The 25820-nt window shown below is 39.9% G+C and overlaps 1 protein-coding gene across 1 annotated transcript; it reads left to right on the top strand.

Annotated features, from left to right (window-relative positions):
- The first annotated feature begins 1732 nt into the window (after positions 1-1732).
- LOC145410707 (uncharacterized) lies at positions 1733-15144 on the top strand. The gene is made up of 7 exons (XM_080280817.1): positions 1733-1871; positions 2471-2648; positions 5233-5456; positions 9371-9482; positions 11065-11388; positions 13383-13640; positions 14957-15144. Exons 1-7 carry the CDS (start codon positions 1744-1746, stop codon positions 15107-15109), a joined length of 1377 nt encoding a protein of 458 aa, XP_080136943.1. The 5' UTR covers positions 1733-1743; the 3' UTR covers positions 15110-15144.
- Positions 15145-25820: the final 10676 nt, after the last annotated feature.

Below are 25820 nucleotides of genomic sequence, written 5' to 3'. Positions count from 1 at the left end.
AATCAGTAATTTGTCCGCTCTGCACTGACAACTTCATTGTACCTTTCTGATGATAAGGTAAGCGTTGAAGTTGGCATTAAAAAAAGTGCCAAGGCCTAAAAAAGTAAAAAACAAACGTGTGAATGGCATGTTAAGGGGTTTTGAGACCACCATGAATATGGAATGAGTTAACACGTAAGCAGAACAAAATAATGTAGAAACCATGCCACTTTCCACCATGGTAGAACCGTACGGAAATTGGCGATACGTATGGCTCCTGAAAGTAAACAAACCGTTGAACTGTTCGTCAGTTGCGTGCTGTACGTATTGAGTAGGCGCTTGCTTTCATTGCTGACAAAGGTATGGCCTGGGCACTGGAAAGTATTAAGATATATGTTAATTTTTTTCTCACTATTCAAACATTAACAAACGTTTACCTTTTGATAAACGTGAAAATTGTTATCAATTTACGAAGAGGAAGGTGCTGACCTCGATGGAACTTCCCAGCAGTGGGCTAATCAAGTAGAAATTAATGAAACGTAAGGGTGTGTGACACGAAGTTTTTTTGCGTCAGAAGGTACGTGGTATATGATAAAATCGTTTGTACTGCTTTGATAGCATAAGAGCCTTTTGGGAACAATTGTAACTAGTTGCGTACCGAGAGAAAAGTAGCCGCAGACATACGCAAGTTCAGCGTCAGTGAGGTGTATCGCTTGAATGAATAATAAAGTGCCATATGACATTCATTGTAATGTTCAAATGTTGTTCATGTATTAACGATCCCTTCATCCACGGTTCATAGGATCATTTTGAATGTTTTTCACAGCTTAAATGTTATGTAGTTCATTACCGAGACAGTATTATGCAAATCTGAGGGGATGTTACGGTCTTCCAGGGTACTGCAATTTGTTTGCTTGTCTGTTTTTACATTATCACCCAATTTTTGAGATGGAAGAATGGAGACAGGTAGATGATAATGTTATAACCACCATCTTCCACTGTTATTATGTGAAACTGCAGGAGAGCTCCCATGCATAATATTTGCAATTTTATTTTTTCCTCAATAAAATATGATGTAATTATCATTTTAATTGCATTTCAAATTTGTGGAATAGCTTAAATTTGGAGATATCAACCATAAAACCACCAGTTTTACACCCAAACCATGGCAAGCGGCCACGCGCTATATCAGACTTTTAGGTTGATTTAGCCCTGCACCAGTTAGTGTATCACTAATCGTTTTTCTTTACTGTTACTTAACACAACCTAACCTAATCTAATTCAGTCAAATCCGACAATTTACCCTACCCCAATCTACTTGAACAATTTGGGGATGAATAAGGTTCGGGTGCAGACTAACCCATTGTCCACTGACGTCAACAAACCTAACTTTGTGCTCTCGAGTGACGTGTTATTTTTGCAGAATTTGGGTGTCCTGAATGAATTATACAATCTTTAAATACAAATATTTCCACAGAATCATCTGAGACATTGAGTATTCAGGGTCAGCATCAGTTTTCATGAGGAAATTGAAGTCCAGAGATTCATTGAAAGTAAGATACATTAGTGTTCCCACTTTTTTTCAGTCCCATCCATATTGGTACACATACATTTAATGTTTTTGCTAACAAGTTTTATTGTTAACCATCTCCCTGTCCCTGTAGTCCAAATCAGACATTACACTTTCCTCCCCCTCCTTTTTCTTTTTGTCAGTGATATGTTAATTACTGATAATTACAGGGGGTGAAGATGACAGTGCTTCCCATGGAGACTCTGAGAAGGGAAATGAATGCTGTGTATCAAGAGAAATATGGAAAACCTCTCCCCAACACTTTTATGATTGCTTTTGAGAGATTAGTCTCTCAGGAAATGAAAAATTTTGATGCTGCTGAGTAAGTATGATGCATGGGCCCTTTAATATGTTGCTTTCTAGACAGTGGTTGCTAGAAAATGTTCTAGCACATTTAACAGTAGGAACAGTTAATCTGGTACTAATGTCAGTACAGCAGACCCTTGTTTTATGATGAACTGGTATGGTACGGTATATGATTAATTGCATATACAGACTTTGGACTTTCCCTCCCCTCCACTCCGTGTTATACAGTAGAATCTCGTTATATTGAATTGATTTGGGGAAAGCCTGGTTTAATAAATCCAAAAATTTCATGAATTCAAGCACATATTTGAAAATAAATGAGTACAAGGTAATTTGTTACTAAAAATGAAAACAATACCCATTTTACACTAACCTGGCTGACAGTTTCGCTCTTTTGCAGATTATTTCACTTCCTTGTCATAGCACTGCTTCATGACTAGTATTGCTATTGTATAATCTGTTAATACAACTCAGCAGTTGTGGTGGGAAGAGGGCAGTTTCAGTTCAGGTTAGAGTAAAAAGGATAAGAAACACATATAGGCAAGAATAATCTGATGCAAGGAATGGCAATTATGAATAACTGGGAATTATTGTAATGTGCTTTTTTTTTTTTAGGTTGTATAAATTTGCAGAACAAAAAAAAGAACAAAAACTGGTGAAAATAACAAGTTCTTCAGTTCCTGCCAACATTCTTCAGTCAGGGTACTCTGCAGTCCTGCATGACATTAAGGTTGATGGTGGATACGGCCCTGATGATGAAATCTACAATACAAACCCTGATATTCGACAAAAGGTATCAGATGGAGATTTTATTGATATTACTGTACTTTAGTTCTTCAAAATAATGTACAGTAATCCCTCTCCCACCACGGTATTAATGTATGCACAGTTTACTATCTAGACCATTTCACCAACATTAGTGTAAATTTTCAGTGTCCATATAATATCAGTTTGACTAGACATCTGCTCAAGTGCTCGAGTTAAATTCTTTCCTACTTCTACTGTAATGACAAATGGTGCAGCTTTGTTATATTGTAGGTAACCAATCATTTTATTTTTATTATTATTATTATTTCCTGTACACTAGGAAACCATGTACTACTCTGGGTGATAAGCATATAACCAAATGATGGCGCCTGGTGGTTTAGTGGGTAATTGTGGTGCACCAGTTGGATTAAGCCTGTGTAGGCTTGTTTGAAAGACTTGACAAAGAGTGTATGTGAGTGAGGTAGAGGGGGAGAGAGGGAGGGGGAGGCCGAAGTTGAGATGGAGTGATAGGGTGGAGAGGTATGTGAGAGAGGGGGGTGTGAGTTTGAAGCAGGGCAGCAAAATGGCAAGGGACAGGGCGACTTGGAAGCAATTTGTTTGTGGCCACCCCGAACGGGATTGAGGCGTCTGGCAATAGATAGATAGGTTTGTATCCAAGGAGTGGTTGGGGTTTATTGCTCACATAACACCACTCAGGAATGAGTGAGACTGGTCACTTTCATCGTAAATGGCAATGCCTAGCCCTAGGATCCTACGCTTCTCATCGGGCAATATAGGATTGGATGATGGATGGATGGATGGATGGATTATTATTATTATTATTATTATTATTATTATTATGGAGTGTTAGTGCCAGTGTTAACATATGGATGTGAGACTATGGTGTGGCATGAAAATGAAGTCATGAGTGAGATCAGTGGAGATGGGACTGCTGAGGAATGTATGTGGAGTACAGGGAGTGGATAAGATACGAAGTAATGGGATTCGTGAAAAATTTGGAGTGAGGAAGTCTGTGGACACCAGAATGGAAGAGAGTGTACTGAGATGTTATGGTCATGTGGAGAGAATGGATAATAATAGAGTGGTGAAGAAGGTATGTCTGAGCAAATTTGAAGGAGGGAGGAGGAGAGGTAGGCCAAGGAGATGGTGGAGGGATATGGTGGATGAGTATGTGAAGAAGAGGGGTTTGGAAGTCGATGAGACTAGGGACTGACAAGAGATCGAGCTGGCAGGATGATTATTGTGAAGAGAAACGCATAATCAGGGATTTGGCACCCCTTTTTAACGTGACAGCATCCAGATTGACTCTATCGGATACGTTTATGTGAACCTACAGAATGTGGTGAATGTTTTCGGCGTATCAGATAGAGGGGGCTTGAATGGTGAGTGAACGGAAGCGTGGCCCATTGGATTGGGCAAATTTGGGCTGTTTGTACACTGCTACTTCTCATCCTGCCCTAGGGTGGGAAAGGAGGTCCGGATGACGGTGATGAAGTTGATTGTTATTATTATTATTATTATTATTGTTGTTGTTATTGTTGTTGTTGTCCTTTGAAATACTGTAGAATGTTTATCTGGGCATTACAAGAAAAATCAATGTCACTACATAGAATTTGATGTTACACTGTCCTTGCATCTCTTGAACTCCTTTTCCATGTGAATTATTATTGTCATCATTATCATCATCATCATCCAGACTTCCTTTCCCACCCTGGGGCAGGGTGAGGAGTAGCAACGTCCAGACAGCCAGAGTTTGCCCAATTCAATGGGCCACGCTTCCATTCGCTCATCATTCAAGCCCTCGAAATCCTGGCTCCACCAGATAGGCCAAAAAAATTTCATCACATTCTGTAGCTTCACATTTTTTTTTTTTTTTTTTTTTTTTTTTTTTTATGTGACCGACTCTGGGCATAGGCTTCACAGCCTGCTTTCAAGGTCCAGTAGTCCTCCTACGTACGCACACCTCTACATGTCACCACTTCGGCGCTAACACCCACCATCCATACTGAATACATGCTAGGGCCGTCTCATACAGGACTGGTGTATTGGTATTAGCGGGGGTATTTTTACGACATGTCGGACATATGGCTACCTATCTGATAGAGCCAATCCAAATGCTGTCACGTTAAAAAGGGTGCCAAATCCCTGGTTATGCACTTCTCTGCACAAAATTTATCCATGCAGCTCGGACCCTTGTTAGTCCCTTAGCCTCACCAACTTCCATACCTTTCTCCAACACACTCATCCACCATATCCCTCCACCTTCTTCTTGGCCTACCTCGCCTTCTCCCTCCTTCATATTCTCTTAGATATACATTTTTCACCACTCTATTGTCATCCATTCTCTCCACATCTTTCAGGCCAAGAATGAGATGGAGGGATGGAGTGAAGAGGTATATGAGAGAGGGGGGTGTGAATTGGGAGCGGGGCGGGGAAATGGCGGGGGACAGGGTGACGTGGAGACGATTTGTTTGTGGCCACCCCGTACAGTGTAAGGGATTAAGGTGTCTGGCAATGGATAGATAGATTGATCTTTCATGTATCATGTTATTATTGTACCTCAGGCAGTTTAGTCTGACAAGTTATTATAACAACAAAGTGCTTTTCAGGTTCCACGTGGTTTGACATTATTGCAAGTTATGGGTAGAGAATCTTGGTGGGATGTGGTGATATATGCCAACAAAAAGTTTACTGGAGGTATTGGAGATGAGGATGACCACCAACCACACAGCAATGAATTGTGGAAAGAATACTTCATTAATGAAATTGAAGCAACAAAAGAAGTGATTGGAATGACCAAAGTTAATGGAGAAGCAGGACACTTCAGTGTAAGGTATGATTATTTTCTTAATAATACAGTATTATGAGTGAATGTATAAAAAATAATGTTGGTAAGAACAAAAAATGTAAAATACCTGGTATATATACAGTATATTTTTTCTGCAACCAATAGTGCAATCAGCTCTGGTAATGCATTCATTTCCACCAGTAACAGTACCTCACTCATCACTCACCATTACCTTTACTGTCATTAACATTACCTGTGCTTTAATTCCTGGCACTTGTCATCATTACCACTTTAATTAGTACCGGGTACCACTACCTACACTGCCAGCATCAAAACTGCCGCAGTGATTACCACCAGTGTTATCATTAAAACCAAGATTGTTGTCACCACTACCCCTATCATTACGTTATCACTTATGATAACACTGACCATCTCCAACATTAATTCATTCACAACTGCCATTATAATCACCATCATTATCACCACTACAAGTACTTCTAACATAACCATCACTCTGATTAAAATTACCATCATTATGTAGGAAGTGAATGGCTACCATGGTCCCTGGGAGTTAAGCCACAGGAGTGGTATGGGGCCTAAAGCCTGATAGGTGGCCTTGGAAAGCACTTTAAGGTGTGGAGCTCAGCCATATTTACACAGTCAAAATCTGGGCTGAGACAACTACACATACACACACTTTTCTTCTACCCAACTACAGTATGTTCCATAGGGTAGGCTGGACTCGGCCTTGGATGGCAACTGGCTTAGAAGAAGAAAAACTCCGAACTAAATTCAATGCCCTAGGTAAGGATTCATAATAGTATGGGTGCAAGGCTTTAAAGAGAAGGAGAGGTGCCAGGAAAAGTTAGTACCAGTATCAGAGAGCTTGTGTTCTATCCTGAGGTGATACTTTGTGTTTGCCTTGGAATGTATACCTACTACACACACATTATTTTGTGTGTAAGACCCTGTCAAGGTTTCTTTTAAACTGCTCTACTGTAGTGGTATTAACAACATTCAGGTGGACCAGATCTTTTGTCTGAAAAGTTTTCGCATATGCTGGTGTTGTCTTTTAATTTCAAGCTCCCAACCATGGTTTCATGTTGAACTTATATTGAGGCTAAGCAACTTTCTTTGGCCAAGGTTGTCACCCATTCAGTATTTTTAACACTTCAGTGAGCTGACTAGAGATGTACCTATGTATTGGTATCGGTGGTATCGGCCCATTTTTAGAGTATCAAAATCGGTATTGGCTGATTTTCTGCTGTTGCTACAGATATTTAAAAGGAATTTAGTGTGTAGTATATCACTCACTTGAAGTTATGTTGTTAAATAGAATTTGGTTGTTTTATTGGGATGAAAAATAATGTATTGGTAATATCTAATTATTTAGTATCATATTATTTTAAGTACATGGTGCATAGTGGTAGTTCAATGACAAACTTGAAAAAAAGAAAGTTGCACAATTATGGGCAACAGCCTAATAGATTGGTCTCCAATGCACTGGTATCGGTATTGGTATTGGTCAAAATTTTGGTATCAGTACATCTCTAGAGCTGACCTCATCGTCTACAAGTTTCAATTAGTTTCGTTGTCATATTTGAAGGCTCCAACATGCTTGCATGCTTCGTCCTTGGTCACCTAAAAGTGGCTCTCCATGCTGCTTGGTCTATGGCAGCCTCCCTGTTCAGTCACTTAACCCTAAGGTCACACTAGACCTCGTCCCAGATCTTTTTCGGTCTACCCTTCACAACCCTACCCCCAGTATTAGTGCCTGTAACTTTCTGCACCCAATTATTATCCGCCATCCTCTCCACATGCCCAAACCACCTCAGTCTACCTCCCCTCATCACAACACCAATACACTCCAGTCCCATCCTACCTCTCAATTCTTCCATTGTAAACCCAGCCTCCCCAGGCCTTGCACTCAGGGATGCACTGCACATCCATCTAATCATTGTCATTTCTGTACATTTGAGCCTGTGAATATCCTTTTCCTTTACTGTCCAGGTCTCACTACCATACAGTATTACACTCCTGACACATACTGCATCCCTTACCATGTAGGGAGAGCCCTCTTAGTGTGAGGAGAGGTAACAGCTCCCTGAAATTTTTCCAACCATTTCTCACCCTAGCCACAGATGTAGCTTCAGCCCCAGCTCCAGCACATAACCTGTCTCCCAAATAACAAAACTCTTCCACACATCCGAGACTCACCAGCAAGTTCAATCCATTCATGCCTGACAATCTCCACCTGCTCTCCCTGGCATGGTGCACACATAAAATCAGCATTATCTCGCAGTCTACCTCTAATACCACTACATCTCTTATACACCCACTTATCATAAACACTGCACAAGATGGAATTACTTCCCACACCCTTCTGGGAAGTGCACATGGCCACTCTCCCTCATCTTTGACAGTACCGCCACCAGCCCTTGATATCATCACTTCTGTTTTATCTGCATATACTCCTAAGCCCTTGTGTCCCATACCATCTCTCCACTTCCTAAATCTTTCCTCCACCTCCCTTTCATTCTCTGCAGTCCCCACCAAATCATCAGCATACAACATCTCCCGTGGGAGTCCTTTTCTGAAGTCACGTGAGAGAGCTTCAGGTACCATGATAAACAACAAGGGACTCAAAACTGACCCCTGATGCACACCAGCATTCATGGAAAACTCATATCTCAAATCTCCATTCACTCTTACTTGGGTGCGAGCACCCACTTACATGGCCATAACCACCCTAACCAACCACTCCTCCATCCCAAGCTTTCTCATTGCCCACTTCACCACCTCTCCAGGGACTCTGTCAAAGGCCTGCTCCATATCAACATAAACAAAGTACAGTTCCCTTTTCTTTCCTATATATTTTTCCTGAAGCTGTCAAACAATGAATATGGCATCACTGTTCCCTTTGCCTGGCATAAGCTCAAACTGCATCTCGTCAATATTCACTCTTTCTCAAATCATACCTTCTAGAACTCTCTCCATTACATTCATTATCTAATCTAAAAGCTTTATACCTCCATAATTTACCCTTTCCAGGGCATCACCCTTCCCCTTGTACACATTTACAATTACACTCTTCAGCCAATCGTATGGGACAACACACTCATATATAATCGTATTTATCAGGTCAGTGACTAACTTCGCTCCTACATTTCCTGAGGCTTTCAGCATTTCAGCAGTCAACCCAGACACACCTGCTGCCTTCCCCACCTGCATCCTGCCTATTGCCTCATTCATAGTAACAGCGTCAGTCAAAGGCCAAGGGCCAAACACTGGATCTGCAGGCTCCAAACCTTCTCTGCTCCAGTTAAACTCCTTTTTCAACAACTGGCTATAATGCTCTCTCCATGCATATTTAATATCCCCACTGTTCATCACTACCCATCCTTCATCATTCTTCACACACTGCTCACCTATAATATCCACATTATCCCCCTTCACCTGATTTGCCAGAAGAAATATCAGAAAAGTTATTCAAACTAGTATAATGAAGTGGTCTGGACATGGTGAAGAGAGAGAAAACAATGACTGGTGAGAATGGTCGCAGTTGTGAATGTGGAGGGAAGAATGTTAAGTGACAGACTGAGAAAAATATGGGTTGAGGCTTAGCATGAAGATCCATGGGCTAGGGGACTGAACAAGGAAATGACTCAAGATCGTAGTACATGGAGAGCTTCCATTAAGTAAAGGTACCTAACATGCCAGCATGGTCAGTGATCCCTAATTGTTGATGCAAGTGTAAACCTTGCAGAAAGACACTTCAGTAAGTTAATCAGCAACACCTCCCAATACACTTGAACCTCATTACCATTTATATCCCCCACCATAGTAAATCTGTCCCACGCTTCAGAGTTTTCACTCTAGTTAGTTGTTAATGTAGAAGGACTCATAATTCCATATATGACTTAAAACGGTGTTTAATAGTGTACTGAACTTTGTTGCAGGTTTATAAATGGAGAGTTATTTCTTATAACTGGTAGCAAAAATGTTCACCTTTTGACCAGGAAGAAGGAAGACATAGATTTGTATGAAGGAGACCGCTATCATGTTGCCAAGGTAAGAGAGGTTTACATGTGTCTGAGTTAAGGTAAGAGAGGTTAATCTGATTAAAGGTTAGAGAAGTTTATCAGACTAGTCATCAGATTTTCCATTTCTGTGTGGCCTTTTTTTTTTTTTATAAAGAATATCCAGAATGAGAGTAATTCTAGTTAACACTGTTCAGCAGTACTGTGATTTAATGTGTACAGTTTTTATTAAGCAAGACAGCTAAGAGCACTGTTTTGACACCATAATAAATCTTGGATTGGGAATATTTCTTTAGTTATGTAGTTGAGTGTAATTCTCTCATAGTTACCCATTGTTTTGAGTCTTGAAGGTTGCACTTTCTAGCAAGTCAGGAGAAAACTACAGTATGAGCATCTGTATCATGTATAGAGGATCACTTATCAGAGGTTTTGTCATTTTGGCAAATGTGGTAGCTTGGCCCATGTAATGGCTTACTGAAATTGGAGGTTTTATTCCTTGCTCTCATCTTACCTCCTGCATTATGTACAGTATTATTATATCTTTTCCTTTTGACCCACTGCCAAATTGCTGGAGGTGAAATTGATTCCCTCCACTCCCCTCCCCTCCTTTCTCATTAAATGTGCACATGTAGATTGCTCAGGATAGCTTAAATGAACATTAGCTAGATAGGGGAGCAGTCATAGCTAATGGTGCTGTTCTTCATTCTGTCTACCCACTGTACATGTGTATTATCACATTGATATTGTGATCGGGAAGACCTTTTCAACAGCCCCTCTTCATGTCGCGTTAGCTGCTGTACTGGTTGCTGAGCTCCTTTATTTTCTTCTCTCTTATTTTCCAACATTTATTTAGATATTCCTTTGTATTTTCAAAGCGTTTTCCCTTGCATAACCTGAATGTAAACACATGAGTTATTGATCGTTGATGTGATTGGGATAGCCTTTTCAACGGCCCCTGTTTATGTCATTTTGGCAACTGTTCTGGTTGCTGAGCTTTATTTTCCTCTCTCTTATTCTCCAACATTTATTTAGAAGTTCCTTTGTATTTTCAAAGCGTTTTTCCTTGAACAGCCCTAATGTAAACGCATGAATTATCGATGTCACAGTTTTCATCAGTGCATGAAATATTTACTCTCTAAGGTTTTCAGAGTTATCAGTATTTATGTAGAATTATTATTATTTACTCCATGATAAGTTAGATGACAATTCAGTGGTCAAACACGAATATTCTATGTTGAGTCGCCTAGTTGTCCATACTGTTTTGTACTTCATCGATGGGCAAGAATCCATACCCCAAATGACAACGTCCACTCCACCTGTTACTAAAACACATTAATATAAGTCTAAAAACAGTTTGTAAACCAGTCTAAACACAATTTATTTTTTTTTAATGTCATCAAAATCAATAAAAAAAAAAAGCAAAACCCATCACAAAGCTCGGGGTAGGGTGGTATATCTACCCCATCACTATTCTGGGGTATGGCATCTAGGGGTATCGTAAATCAGGGTATGCTTGTAATATATGTACTGTATATACATAAATAGATAGATAGATATAGATATATAGATATAGATATATAATGTAGCTTACATTTTTGTTTATATTTGTACAGGTGGTAGCCAGGAGTGTGTGGGATCAGTTGGAGTCCATGGCCAAGTCAAACTGTGATATTTTGTACAGTCTCCTGCACCACACCAGGACCACAGCTGTGTGTGAGATTCTGCAGCCCAGCTACCAGCACATAATTAACCTTTCCCACTTGGACAAACCACAGCTCATTTTGCTGTCTTTAACACCAACTGCCAGTGATGTTGAATACAGCAGCCTAACAGCATTGCCACCACATCACTCAGTTGACTTTCTAGAGGCATTAGGATTCACCTGCCCTTCCTACACTAAGATACCCATTTCTGAACTTTCACAGCATAAAGAAAAGGTTAGTTATACTGATTACACTAGATTCACCAACAGTACAGCATTGCCTCATATATTCTCATAGTAATACATCTGCATCAGCAGTCATTTTTATCTTCCTGACTTTTGTTTTCCACCTAAGAATAGGGCAAGAAAGGGTCGAGTGAGAAAGAAAAAATACGATTCTGGGAGAATTGTCAACAGCATGCCCAGAGAAAGAACCAAATGACCATTCACTCACAATTCAACCTCAAAGTTTTGGCTCCAGTTCACAGATGTAACATTTTTGTTCAGTGATTATTTACCATGCTAGAATGTATACATCTTTCACCTGATGGCAGCTTTCCATGCTTTGCTATCTTGATATATTTCTGTACTTCCATGCCACCCTGTCCTCTTGCCATCTGACTGTCCTCACTCCAATTGACACCCTCTTTGTATACATCTCCACCCTATCCCCACTTTCATCCCATTCACATACACGCTCTTAGTCAGTCTCTGTCCATCCTTTCCACATGGCCAGTTCTTTCACAGTATTTCTCTAACTGCTCTCTAGCACATTCAGATAAACTCCACAGCACTACTTCACATCCTTATTTGTCTGTTTTTCGAAGTGCACATCCTTTTCTCAAAACTCAATTCCATGGCTCTAATTCTTGACTTGTGTCTGTCTAACAAAGCCAATTCTTCGCTTCATTATGTTTGAGTGGGGGTTACTATACTCTCATGCAGCAGCCTTTTGTTTTTTTGTTTTGTTTTTTCTTCTTCTTCTTCATTCTTTTCCATTCTCTTATCACAGCTTTCAGTGAACCAGTAACCTTTCTTCCTTGCTGTGCTTTTGCATGCACTTCATCCTCTGAACATCCATCCTTATTCATTACAGTGGCCCCATGTTTTATGCACATAATATGGTAGTTAAGTTCCCCATGTAGATAACATCCATGTAAACGATCCCACAAGCTATGTTGTTACATGGCTAATGTGGAGGAAGACCTCCAGAAATTTTAAGAATTCCTTTCTATGGCCTTACTGAAAGTTGTACCACCATCCTACACATACATAAACACACACTGATCATCATTAGGTATATTAAATACTGATTGTACAAGAATTACCAGTGTTAACAATGGAAGTTAAATTCACCCTGACACAGTACGATAGTAGAGATGATCATTTTATAATGGGAGGGGATTATCCAAGGCTGAGGAACTAGAGTGGAGGGAATGAGAGAAACTAATGTTGGTACTAAGAAAAAAAAAAAAAAAATTGAATCCACTTATTAGTATCTGATTGTTCATAGAATATTTTACATCATCATCATCATCATCATCATCTAATCGAGTGTTGCCCCATGAGGAGCGTAGGAGCCCAGGGCTAAGCAAGTTGGTTCTGACAGTTAAGATGAGAGTGACCAGCCTCGCTTATCCCTGAATGGCATTATGTGAGCAAATAGACCCCAGCCATCGCTAGGATATAAATGTGCACTGCCTCAGTCAGATTGGAGTGCCTTAATTACCCAGTAAACCACCAGGTTCCATAATTTGGTTATATGGTTACTACTCAGCATAGTAAATGGTTTCCTGGTGCACGGGAAGCCATTTGGCTTGTCACTTAATGTAAAGTCACCTGCAGACAGAAGGAAGAGGAAAGAATGAAAGATTGATTGACGGAAGAGAAAGGAAGGGAAGAGAGGAAGGGACAGGCAACTGAGAGCAGCACTACATCGAGTGAGTGGATGGTGAACGCCCCCACCCACCACTTATGCAATAATATATTTTACCCCTTAAATCTAGTTACATAATTGTTGTTACTCTTACCATCTCCAGATTATTATATTCAGCTTAGGAGAGACTGAATTGGAATGGCTGGATACAGCATTTATCACTTGTTGGTATTCTTTAGCTGAATAAAATAATCTAGTAGTAGCCATAATAAGATAAAATGTACCATACATTATCAGAGTGAAGGAATTAAATTTTGATGTAACAACTCTTTTTAACCCATTCATTCCACCAGGTCAGATGTGAATTATACAAGGAAGGAGATGTATTGTATTTCCTGAATGATAAGGAGGACACAATTGGCCTTGTAAAGTCAAAGACTCTTTGGTATATAGCCAGTAGAGCTCTTCGGGAAAAAGCAGTGTACTGTTTTGGAAACATAATGAAGCAGAGAACTTGGGAGCTGGACTGTCATATTGAGGCTGTCCACAACAGATTTAGAGATCTTCAAAACTGGCTGAAGTTTCCAGACTGTTATTTAAGTGGCTGGAAGGTAAGGAAAAAAAATATATATATATATTTTTTTTTTGGCTTATAGAAATGTGTTGCTGTAAACAACTGTAAAGATTGTTATATTCTTCAGATAACGTTCATTTATTTGTTGATGTACCACATATGTATATGAGTTGGTTGCTGGAACGAGGGCCGTGAGAGGACGATGTGGAGGTCTGTCAGATCATATGATTGTGGTATGCAAGATCAAGCTGAGAGGAGTGAGATGGACTAGGAGAGAGAGGAGCAGTCAGGGAGATAGACTGAAAGTCGAGAAGCTGAGGATCAAAGAAATGGGAGATGAATACAGGATCAAACTAGGGGAGGAGTTAGAATCAGTGAAATGAAATGAAATGGATCTGGACAGCCTGTGGAATGCATATAGGGATTTCTTAGTTAGGAATGCTAGAGCAGTGTGTGGTGTGGCAAGAGTAACAACAAAGAAGAAAGTTAAGGCATGGTGGGATGAAGAGGTTAAGGGAGCAGTGGAGGAAAAGAAGAAGAAGTGGTTGAGTGGTTACAGGACAGGGATTCAATTGAAATAAGAACTGAATATATTGAGAGCAAGAAGCACATAAAGAGACTAGTGAAGAGGGAAAAAGAAGGAGGTAAATGATGATCTAGGAAGAAAAATTATTGCAAACTACTCTGAAAATAGGAAGTAATTCTGGAAAGAGGTGCAGAAATGTAGAAGTGACGGTGGAAAGAAATGTGAAAGTGTGAAGGCTGTAAATGATAGATTATTAATCCATGGGGATGAAGTAAGGACCAGATGGAAAGAATGTTTTGAAAGCTTGATGAATGGGAATAGAGAGAGTAGAGCTGCTGTAAACATGATTGGTTTGGAGGGGGTGCAGAGTGTGACCTCAGGGATAAGGGACCTGAATCTGTTTCTCCATTATTTCACTAATTTTTTCTGTCTTAGCAATATCCCCACCTTTTTTTTTTTTTTTTTTTTTTTAATATAACTTTGGTGGTAAGTGGGGGCCCCCATCATCCACTTGCTAGATCTGATACTGTCTTTAGGTGACTCTTTGCTGAGTGACAAACCTGGTAACTCCCTGTAGCTTAGAACCCCATTCACAATGCTGGGGGTAACCATATAATCATATTACGTACCCAGTATGCAGTGAACAAGAGTTTACACATTCATACACACATCACACTTTCAGCTATCCACGTCACTCTCTTCCATCATTTTACACATGATTATATCTTCCATAAAAATCATGCACCAATTTTGTCATTTTCATTCTTTATTTGTAGCTTATTCATAGATATTCCTGTAGTTTACATTTGATGTAACTTATTTTTCAGGAACTTGCTGAGGCATTTCTGCGTTGGATGGAGCTTGAATTGCAGAAGAATAGAAAAGCAGAAGAAATCAATATACGTCCAAATTTTCCCAAACTGTGGAGCAGATTCCTACTGGAAACAAATCGCACAGACAACATTCCAATAAATGTCTAGAATAATGGTGGTTCCAGCATTACAATAATCTGAGATAGTAAGTATTCAGAAAATGGCTTTTTATTTGTAGATTTAGTACTTCTTGTAAAAAGGAGTATATACCAGTATATACTGTATATATATATATATATATATATATATATATATATGTGTGTGTGTGTAAGTATGTATTTCTTTTTCCAAGAATAACTTAGCTAAAGAAAATTTATCTGTAAGAGTTCCATTCCAACCCCTGCAGCTGATTTTCCAGTTTCTTTTGGTTTACTCATACAGTACTGTACTATGCTCTTTTTACTCCAGCCTGGTGTAAAATTGCCGTCTCTACATTTTGCATGCCAAATTGTAACAAAAGATTAACACCTGATTATGATGCTGATTACAAAGAAGTGTTATGGAAAGGATATAAAGCCTTAGCATTGTCTTACTTTGTCACTGAGCTGTGAGAAATTAGCTGCTAAAGGAAAAAAATTTGGCCACGTTATGGTATAACAGGCATTTTTACAAGGGAAAAGTAGTTGCATTTAATAACACATTCATAACATAATGAGGATTGCCTATACTCTACCCAGAAGAAACACACATAGGCATGGTTCGGTTGACTGAAAGTGATGAAAAGGGCGCAATATGGAAGAAACATGTACAGTACTGTAGAGCAACCTGAGATGGGTTTGAGGTAATGAGTTCTGAGACTATAGGATGGAGAGTTAGTGGTCTTCACCATCTGGGATTAACTCCTTGGGTAGAACCTATCTCTGATCCCTCAAATCCATCAGTCTCACCACCTGTTTATGGTGCAAGCTGCCTCACAGTTTCTGCAGTACAAGAAAGGAGGTTTAGGACTAGACATCCTATTCCCCTGAGTTTTATTGTTTTATACAACAAAGAAGGAAGCTGCCTTACAACTAGAAGTTTTACTGCCTAAGACTTCAAAAATAAAATTAGCGAAAGAAAAAAAATGTGAAATGTAAAGATCTGTATATGATGGTTGATCAGAATAGAAGTATTAAATGTATGTAAAAAAGGCATGCCTAAATACTGTATGTAGTTGTGTTTGTAACTAGGATTATAGGGAGTGCATTAGCCTATAGTTTTTGAAGAGTGGTGTTTTTAAGACCAAACCTATTTGTGCTGAAGAAAAAGTTATTGACTTGTGTCTGAATGCTGAAGTAAGCAGAAGAATCAGTGATTTAAGTGTATTTGGTTGAAGTACAGTGGTGGAAATATCAAGTTCGAAAAAATGTGAGAGATTGTGGTAGTTGTTATTTCTTTGAACTTGACAAACATTTAGACTATTTAACCTTCAATATGTCTGCACCACCATACCACCACCACCACCACCACCACCACTGCTACCGCCACCACCACCACCGCCACCACCACCGCCACCACCACCACCTTCATCTTCACCTTCACCACCATCACCACCACCACCACCTCCACATTTCTGCAAGCCCCATATCCTCTATTAACCCCTGCTGTGCTGATTCTACCGAAGGAAAATTACCTCCCCTAAGTTATTGTTTTATAATCAGTGTAAATTTTAGTTTTTTTTTTTAGGCTTGCAGCTTGGCCTGTGCAGACTTTCATTGTGCCTCATTTGAGGTCTGCAGCATTTGTTGAACAATGATTCATTGGAGTGTATGGTTGTCTGTAGTAGCCTATGGAGAATCTTGTTTATTATTGCATATTTCAAATACCAGAAGTGCACTGTACAGACAGACACGAGTATCTTCCCAAAGTTTGACAAAATAGCAGAAATCTCCAACCATTTGAAACATGCAGAGATTTAGGGTTTTCATTGTATTTCGCCAGTTGTAAATTTTCTTTAGTCGGAACTGGGAAGATAACTGTCTTTGATTGTACATATGTGCTGTTAGTAACTGTCACCACCTGTTAAGAGAGTTACATTCATATAATCCAATTTTTCCCACTAAAAGTTATGTTCACCAACCATGATTTTTCCAACCAGTATGTTTTCCAGAAATCTGTTGCCCATGGTTGGAGAGGAATTACAGGTACTCTATATCTTATACAGTAACCTGCAACCTATTGCTGAACATGACCTTTCATTAAGCCAAGAAAAGAAAAACATTTTAAATTTTAATGCATGGCAAGCCTCATCTTAGCTTTCACTTCCCTGACCAGTTAAAACCCAGGAACACTGGCCAGCCTCAACATACAATAGGGTCCAGTTGGTATTAAGGAAAAATACAATTTTTTTTTACGTCAGTATGTTTAAAGACTTCCACTGAACTGAGTACAGTACAAATAATATTTTAAAGTGGTCTTTCATTATCTCTCCCATGACTGATTCACACACGGGTATTTTATTCCAGTTATTATCAGATAGAACTTCATTTGATACAAATCACAGACTGAGAGGTATGAGACATTTATCTTTTCTAAGATAGAGGGACTTTTGTTTATATGTATGTTTTTACAGTATATTGTATACTTAACAGGCTTGCTTTTAGAGTACATTTACCTTTTTGGAAGCCTTTAGCCCATACTCTTGTCAACTTAGGAGGCTTTTTTGCACTACTTCTGTAGTCATTTATTTGCCTGCTACACCTTACTGTTTTCTCGTATGTACAGTATCTTTGTAATATTAGTAAAGTTTGCATCAGTAATGTGCAGGATGTACAGTATTAATGCAACACTGTCAGAAATAAATTGGTGAGGAAGAGGTGCAAGGGAGCCTACTCACTTGACAGGAATATGGTCCTTGGCAATGCAAGCATACTGGGTGTCACTTAGATCCATCACTGGTGATGTGCCACCAACAAGTAGCATGGGCAAGTTCAGTGGCCATGTGCCCACACTCATCACCAACCCTAACCTAAGGCCTCGGGTTAGCATTCAGAATTTTCCTTACCCAAGGATAATGAGACTAGCCTACCCTAAAGAAGAGATTTTAGTATTGTTGATCAGTCCCAGTCTTTCTGGCTGAGCAGACCCATCAACCACAGGCAGGCAACTGACTCTCCAGGGCTGTCCCGTGCAGTGAACCGATATTCCCTTGCAGTTTACAGCACCCTGTAACAACAAGGCATAGGGAAAAGTGCTGAGGTTTGGTTACTGGATGGATGTTGCATTTGTATTGCTTCACCCAGCTGACCAGGGCATCATAGCAGGCGTAGCATCATGTTATCTGGGTATGTGGTTGCCACCCAGCATTGTAAGTGATTTCCTGGTTTACAGGAAACTGTTAGAGTTTTCATCCAATGTAGAGCCACCTGAAATGGTTGTGCAGCGCCACAGCCACTGGCCACGGCTGGTGGGCTGTGGGTCCCAGGACTGTACAGGTGGGCAGGGCCTGTGGTCCTTCTCCTCCTTTGTTTACCCAGCTTATGACAAGTGGAAAGATGAGTAATAAGAAGTGACATGAAGATAAGGGGAAAATAGGAAGAAAGGAGGGAAGACAGAGACAGAATGATAAATGCGAAGGCAGAAGTAGGCAGGACTGCATTAAGTGAGTGGATGATGGTTGTCACCACTTACCTCCATTTTATGTGCATGAGAGATATATATGTGCGTAGTTGTTCCTAAGGTGGGAAAGGAGGTCCGGAAGATGATGATGATGAGTTGTCTCAGCCTAGATTTTGGCTGTGATTGAGTTTCCCACCTGAGCGTGTTGTGGACAGGAAACTGTCCACAACATAATGAGTCCATGCTGGAACAAGAGTTACTTCACGTACTGTAAATACCTCTTCTACACCACAAACATCAGTTTCTTGTGGTAGGCTGGGCTTGGATATCAGCTGTGTAGGAAAAGGAAAATTGAATTAAAACCTGAGGCCTTTGTAGATTGTTTCAGAAATAAAGAGTTTAAAGGTAATATGTGTAGAATGAAAGTATATGCTGGCTCTTGCTGCTGCACAGTTAAGAACATATAAACCTAGTACACATCCAGTGTCAGGCAAGTTTTTTTTTTTGACAACCACTATGTTATAAGAAATTTATTTGTATAAACAGCATACTGTTAGGATGATTGTGAATGATTGATATAATTCTCTCATAATATGTTTGAAAATAAAATATATGATTGATAAACTATTTTGCTGACATTTGATGTTCTATGGTTTACTGTCCTTTCTTTAGACCACAACAAGACTGAAGTTCATATTGTTAATACAGCACACCCACCACTGACGCACCATTTTGAAACTCTAGACAAAGTGACTGAAATGATTCCCAGAGCCATGTTAATAGTCGGTACGCCTCTGTTCCACATCAGCAGCAGCTGGAGTGGGAGTGGGCAGAGGATGACCCATGTAAGTTATATTAGATCGCTCTCAACATAACATAAATCGTTTGAAGCTGTAAGTGTCTGTTGTCATGAAACGAATAGAAACATGGACTATATGGAAGCCATGGCTGAGGGAATACAGTAATACAGGTACTCTGATACATTTAATAGAGCTGTTTGGAACATCACAAGTGAGTCATATCAGCATGGACTCCTGTAACATGCAGACTAATAAAACTGTTAAATAAACAAATAATATTACATGTACCAGTATCAACAGCATCAGTACTACTACTAATACTGCTACTACTGCAACTACTACTACTACTACTGCTGCTACTACCACTCATAATAATAATAATGCAATGATCATCATTATCATCAGTCATCATCATCATCACCATCATCACCATCATGTCATCATTTAAATAAATAAATATCTAAAAGCATTACAAAGTCATTCTGCCTACTAAGAGTTGCAAAAGCATTGTGGTATGTAGGAACCAGGAAAAGTAAGAGACATAAGAATCTGTGCATTTTCAGGCACCACATTCTTGCCTCACTTTCATCACATACACTCGTCAGCCTTTCAGAATGTTCTTTCCATTATTATGCTTGTATGCCCAGACTCTGACTATAGCTGCACAGTATGTTTCCACAGAGACTTGAGTCAGCTAACAGTCATTGCCAACCTAAAGTGACTGGATCATATCACCAACCCAGCAAGTTTCACCATCAGCAGTGTTAACATCCTTCAAGGCTCCTTGCTTAAGGTACAGTTGACTTACAACAATTTGCAAAACGTATCAGTGTAGCTGCATTAAACATGAATATTGTAAAAGGCACCTAAAAAGTGAAGAGTGGGGGGCTGCACACCCTCCATCTTCAATGCTCTGTAAGGATGTGGCATTCCCAGTGCCTAGCGCTTTAAAAGAAGTGAACATGAACAGGTTGCATTTTGAGAGGACATATCAGATGGCCAAATAAGGTAATAGTGAACCCAGAGATGTGCTGAGATGAAGAGGTAAGTAGAAAACAAGGTATGTTGTTGATCTGGATGTGAACCCTGTGGACTCCAGTAAACAGGCCTCTTCAATTTGATGCTCTGAGAGATGTTGAGGTAGTGTTGAAGGCTTGTCTCTGTTGTGTGACTGAGGTGTTTGAAGTAAGTCTGTTGTTGTGTGGGGAGCTGTATTATAGTGAGGGCCTTGTGGATTGTGTGTGAACTGTACAATTTTGTGCTGGTACAGAAGTGGGGAAGGTTAATGACCACATCTTTGCCTGAATAGAAAGGATAACCATGCTTTATGACTGACTTTCTGAGTGTTTGCTTATGTGATCTTAACAGTTTTAGCATCCCTTTTACAATATATGATAGCCATTTTTCCTTATAATTATGATCACAGCAACCCTCTTTTTTTTTTTTTTTTTTTTTTTTTTTTTTTTTTTTTTGATACAGTATTACTGTTTAAATTTACGATTGCCAGTTTGCGTACGCGATCGCTATGATTCCCCTGTTCAGTATGCAGTCGGTTTGTTATCTGATTGGTTTTATATGAACACAAGACAGTGGTACTGAGAAATTGATGGTAATGTCTCTCTGGAAAGGACAGTTTGTGTGTGATGAATCTCAGGGGAATTCATGAAGGATGCTGTTTGGCTGGAAGTTCTAGATGTCTGTTGTGGTTGTGTATATGTCTGAGAAATGTAGAGTTGGGTGGAGGAGGAGTGTTGAGGGATTATTTGTAGTGAAAAGGCAAGGTATAGAATAATTAATTTTGAGGAATTGACAGTATTGAGGTGGATGGATGAAGCATGAATGGAGGAATACAAGAGTTTTGTGCCCTTTTTTTAATTTAATTTCATGTTATAGTTGACTCAGGCTGACAGGTGTATATGAAGGAAATCTATAAAGAACAGTGTAATATAGGTGCTGATGGTTTTGCTTTGTGAGTTAGAGCTAGGATTTTAAAGGCCTGAATGATGTTATAATGATAGTGTGGTCTGTTTCACTGGACATGGTGTTTGGTAGTTCACCTACTTTTGTGTCTGCTCTTTCCATATTTCTGGAGCCTATATCTCTTCATTTTATATGTGGGAAGAGGATTATTATTATTATTATTATATGGGGGATGATAATTGGGTGAGGAAGGTGAGAAGTGTTAATATTGGGAGTGGGGTTACGAGGGGTAGACCGAGAAAGACATGGGATGAGGTCATTAAGTGTGACCTCAGGGTTAAGGGACTGAACAGGGAGGCTGCAAAGGATCGTGCAGCGTGGAGAGCCGCCATTGGGTGACCAAGGCCGACGCATGCAAGTATGTTGGAGCCTTTAAAAACGAAAACGAAATTATTATTATTATTAGTATTAGTATTATTATTATTATTGTAGTAGTAGAGTACCGGGTAGTCATAGTAATAGTACGGTAGATCAAAATAGGATATTTTTTTTTTCCTGTTACATTGCGTTAGTATGTTTACCAGTCCCCTTTTTATGTTACATAGTCCTGTCAGTATTTTCTCTGCTTATTCCTTGTCACATTCCTACCAGCATAGTTGAAGGGTTTGGTGAGGCTGGGGAGTTTTGGGGAAGCTTCATTCTTTGTAGACATCCATGCATTATTGTTATTAATTTTAGGGTAGTCATACCCTAGACTGGAGCTGCTTAAAAAGTCAACTAGCTAATTGCATAATCTCTCTCTCTCTCTCTCTCTCTCTCTGTTAATATATATAGATAGATAGATAGATGTGTGTGTGTGTGTGTGTGTGTGTGTGTGTGTGTGTGTGTGTGAAAGCGATCAGGAATTTCAGTGCTCAAAAATGATATTAATCTTGCATCAGTATAGGAGAGTTGACATTATTCAAATCAGTAATCAGCAGCGGAAGGTAAAAAGTACCGATTCCAGATTTATGGCTTTTTTTTTTTTTTTTTTTTTTTTTTAAGCCTGGTTGGTTGAGGTTTATAACGAAGCTGTTAGTCTTTTACTTTCCCAGGATTTGCCTTTGTTGTCCAGAGAGAAAAACCCAAAGGTCGCATCACGATTTTAAAGATATCCCCCAAGCTCTGAAATTTTCCCGCAGGTCTGTTGTAGAAATAGCCCAGTTGTGCGGGAACCACAGCCTTTGCAACGCTGATCTTCCTCCCGTGCCATCTCACACTTAACGCTCCATCCATCATGACACCCCCCCCCTCCCTCTTTCTCTCTCTGTCCCTCTCCCTCTCATTCGTGTTGATGTGGAAGAGCTGGGAAGTAGCCTACCTGTGGAGTGGTTTGGCCATGTTGAGAGAACGGAGGATGGGAGATTGACAGGAGAGTATGTGAACGAGATGGAGAGGGAAACGAGGGAGGGATGACCGAAATTAAGATGGAGTAAAGGGGTGGAGAGGTACTGAACCTCAGTGAGAGTAGTGTGAGTTGAAGGGAGGGCAAGCTGATAGTGGAAGACAGGGTGACATGAAGGCGATTTGTTGGTGGCCACCCTATCCAGGATTCAGACATGACTGTAGATAGATAAATGTGAATTGTGGTGTCAGAAAGGCGTAGACATTTTGCGATGAGACCTGAATCATGACATTAGCTACATTAATTTTTAAATATCAGAATTGTTTTATTAACTCAAACAAGACAGTGCTGCAGTATATTTGAATGTAGGACATGAAAGATAATGTACCGTATATATAAAAAAAATAATATGCAGGTGTTACAAAGCCATTAAAAATAATAATAATAATAATCTATCTATTGCCAGACACCTCAATTCCGTAAGGGGTGACACAAACATATCGCCTCCATGTCGCCCTGTCCAACGCCATTTCACTGCCCTGCTCCCAGCTCACACCCCGCTCTCTCATATATACCTCTCCACTCCATGCCTCCATCTCATCCTCGGCCTCTCTTTACCCCCTTCCACCTCACTCGCGTACACTCTCCTCGTTAGTCTCTTGCTCTCCATCCTCTCCACATGGCCAAACCACCTTCATATAATATATTTCTCCTAACGCCTTCTATCCCATCCACATCGCCTGCAAGGGACTACGTATTTGCTTGTCTGCCTGCGTGCCCGGTTACCTCACAAAGATCAGTAGTACTTTTATGCACATGATGGTCAGGTGTAGTCAGATTGGAGGGTCGATTTGACTAGTAACGAAGGAGACTCACTCCTGGCTCAAAACTAAGGACCATCGAATTTTATGCAACCACACTCAGTGTTCCCCTACATACACAATAATCTACCTGCTTACCTACCCTCAGTAAGTAAATAATAATAATTTTCTGTCTATCTATAGCCAGATGCCTTAATCCCGTAGGGGTGGCCACAAACAAATCTCCTCTATGTCGTCTTGTCCTCTGCCATTACGATACCCTCTCCCCAACTCACACCCTCTCTCTCATATACCTCTCCACTCCATCCCTCCATCTCATCCTCGGTCTCCCCCCCCTCTCCATCTTACTCACAGACAAGCTCCTCGTTAACCTCTCTCTCTCTTTCTCCATCATCTCCACATAGCCAAACTACCCCAGTGCATTTCTCCTAACGCTTTCTATCACATCCACACCACAACGCTCCTTCACTTCCTCATTAGTCAGTCTGTCTGTCCATGTAACTTCATATGTTCCTCTCAAATAATTCCATTCGAACCTGAATATTTAGTGCTCACCTCGGGGTCCATTAAAGGGATTTTAACAGAGTGGATGATCATTTAGCCCATCATATTCCCCGTAAGGTTATAACTCTCTCTCTCTCTCTCTCTCTCTCTCTCTCTCTCTCTCTCTCTCTCTCTCTCTCTCTCTCTCTCTCTCCTGGGCAACATTTTATTCTTGCCATCTTCAGACGATTTTTGTAACCTTAGGATAGCCTTTTTATCTGGATGGGTTAGATTTAGACAACCCATTCACTACTATATTCCTTTTGTAGCATATTTGTCGTAGCTCAGTGGTAGAATAATATCATACGTTGTCTCTTCATCCTTTCCATAGCACTGCAGACTGACTAGCATAAAATTATTAGGTTACTCGACTCTTACAGCTCATTATTCAAAAGAGATGGCAAGTTTAGGCCAAGTTAGCATCGACGGACAAAGAGAAACATAACATGCCTCTTAGCTAGGGGATGTTAGGCAGCAGAGGAGGGTGAATAGCAGAGGTGATGATACGTTAAGCAGAGAATCATACCAAGCCTCTTTCAGCTTAGGAATGTTAGTCAGGAGAACGAAATGTGAAGTAGAAGAGGTGAAATATTAGGCAGAGAAACATATCAAGCCTCTTTAGCATGGGAATCTTAGTCAGCAGAAGAAAATGTGAAGTCGAAGAGGCTAAGAAACATGCTAATCCACTCACAGCTTAGGAATGTTAACTTGCAGAAGAAAATGTGAAGAAGTTTTTTATTAGGTAGAGAAACATTCCAAGCTTCTTTCAGCTATGGAATGTTAGTCAATAGAATAAAATATGAAGTAAAGTAGACCAGGTGGTATAGAGGAACTTACCAAGCCTCACTCAGCTCGGGAATATCAGCTAGTGAGTGACAAATAGGCTATAAGAGATGAAGTATTAAGGAAACTTTAATCGACGGCTGCACTTTATATTTCAAGATCTGATAAGTACTAGGATTAATAAATGAATGGTAATGGTTTAAGTGTGGTGATGATAGTGACTTGTTATGGTTTTAATAATGACCATCGTTAGGGTAGTGTAGATGGATGTAGTGTTGGAATAGATGAATGTAGTGGTGGAAATGGTGGATGTAGTGGTGGGAAAGATGGATGTAGTGATGGAAAAGATAGATGTATTGGTGGAAAAGATGCATATAATTGTGGAAAAGATGGATATTGTGGTGGAAAAGATGGATGTAATGGTGGGAAAAATGGATACAGTGGTGGAAAAGGTGGATGTGGTGGTGGGAAGAATGAATGTAATGGTGGAACTCGGGTCTCGAAGGTTGTGTTGCGGCTGTGGTCCTTTTGTTTACACATTGAGATGCTGCGTAAGAGATCTGCCATCGCGACCCACCTCTCACTCTTTTCTCTCTTGGTCCTTGCTTCACTGCTTGTTATTTACTAAGCAGCCTACGTGGTAAAAGTCCATGAATGAAACGGTTAGACTGTACTTTGATCGCTATTTGGTGGACTCTACCTGGAATAGTAGGTTACCATTTTAAATATATTGGGAAACTTTTTTCTTTACCTGTTGAGTTGACGTAAAAACCTTCTTTATTGAGAAAATAATGCAATAGAATGGGGTAAATAACTTGGAATTCTGCGCTACCGATGTCTTAGTTACATTAATGTCTAAAACGAAGATAAATACCTGGCGGGATCTTGAGATAAATACCTGGCGGAATTTTGGGGGGTTACCTTCAACTCAACCGATCATCAGACGTTCGAATCCAGCAACAAACACGAAATATCAGCCGTACTCTTTTCTTTGATATGTATTTATACTTAACATGATGAAAATTACGACG

The sequence above is a fragment of the Coenobita brevimanus genome, chromosome 86 (genome assembly GCF_032717465.1).
Source record: "Coenobita brevimanus isolate Jiangsu-jjx chromosome 86, ASM3271746v2, whole genome shotgun sequence".
Classification (NCBI taxonomy): domain Eukaryota; kingdom Metazoa; phylum Arthropoda; class Malacostraca; order Decapoda; family Coenobitidae; genus Coenobita; species Coenobita brevimanus.
The sequence above is the reverse complement of the archived record's forward strand: the minus strand, read 5'-3'. Positions and strand labels throughout refer to the sequence as shown.

Bases quoted from the DNA above. Each gene is read 5' to 3' on its own strand.
- LOC145410707 (XM_080280817.1), top strand. From the start codon at position 1,744: ATGGAGACTCTGAGAAGGGAAATGAATGCTGTGTATCAAGAGAAATAT. The intron at 1,872-2,470 runs GTAAGTATGATG...TTTTTTTTTTAG, and splicing joins AAAAATTTTGATGCTGCTGA to GTTGTATAAATTTGCAGAAC. The intron at 2,649-5,232 runs GTATCAGATGGA...AGTGCTTTTCAG, and splicing joins ACCCTGATATTCGACAAAAG to GTTCCACGTGGTTTGACATT.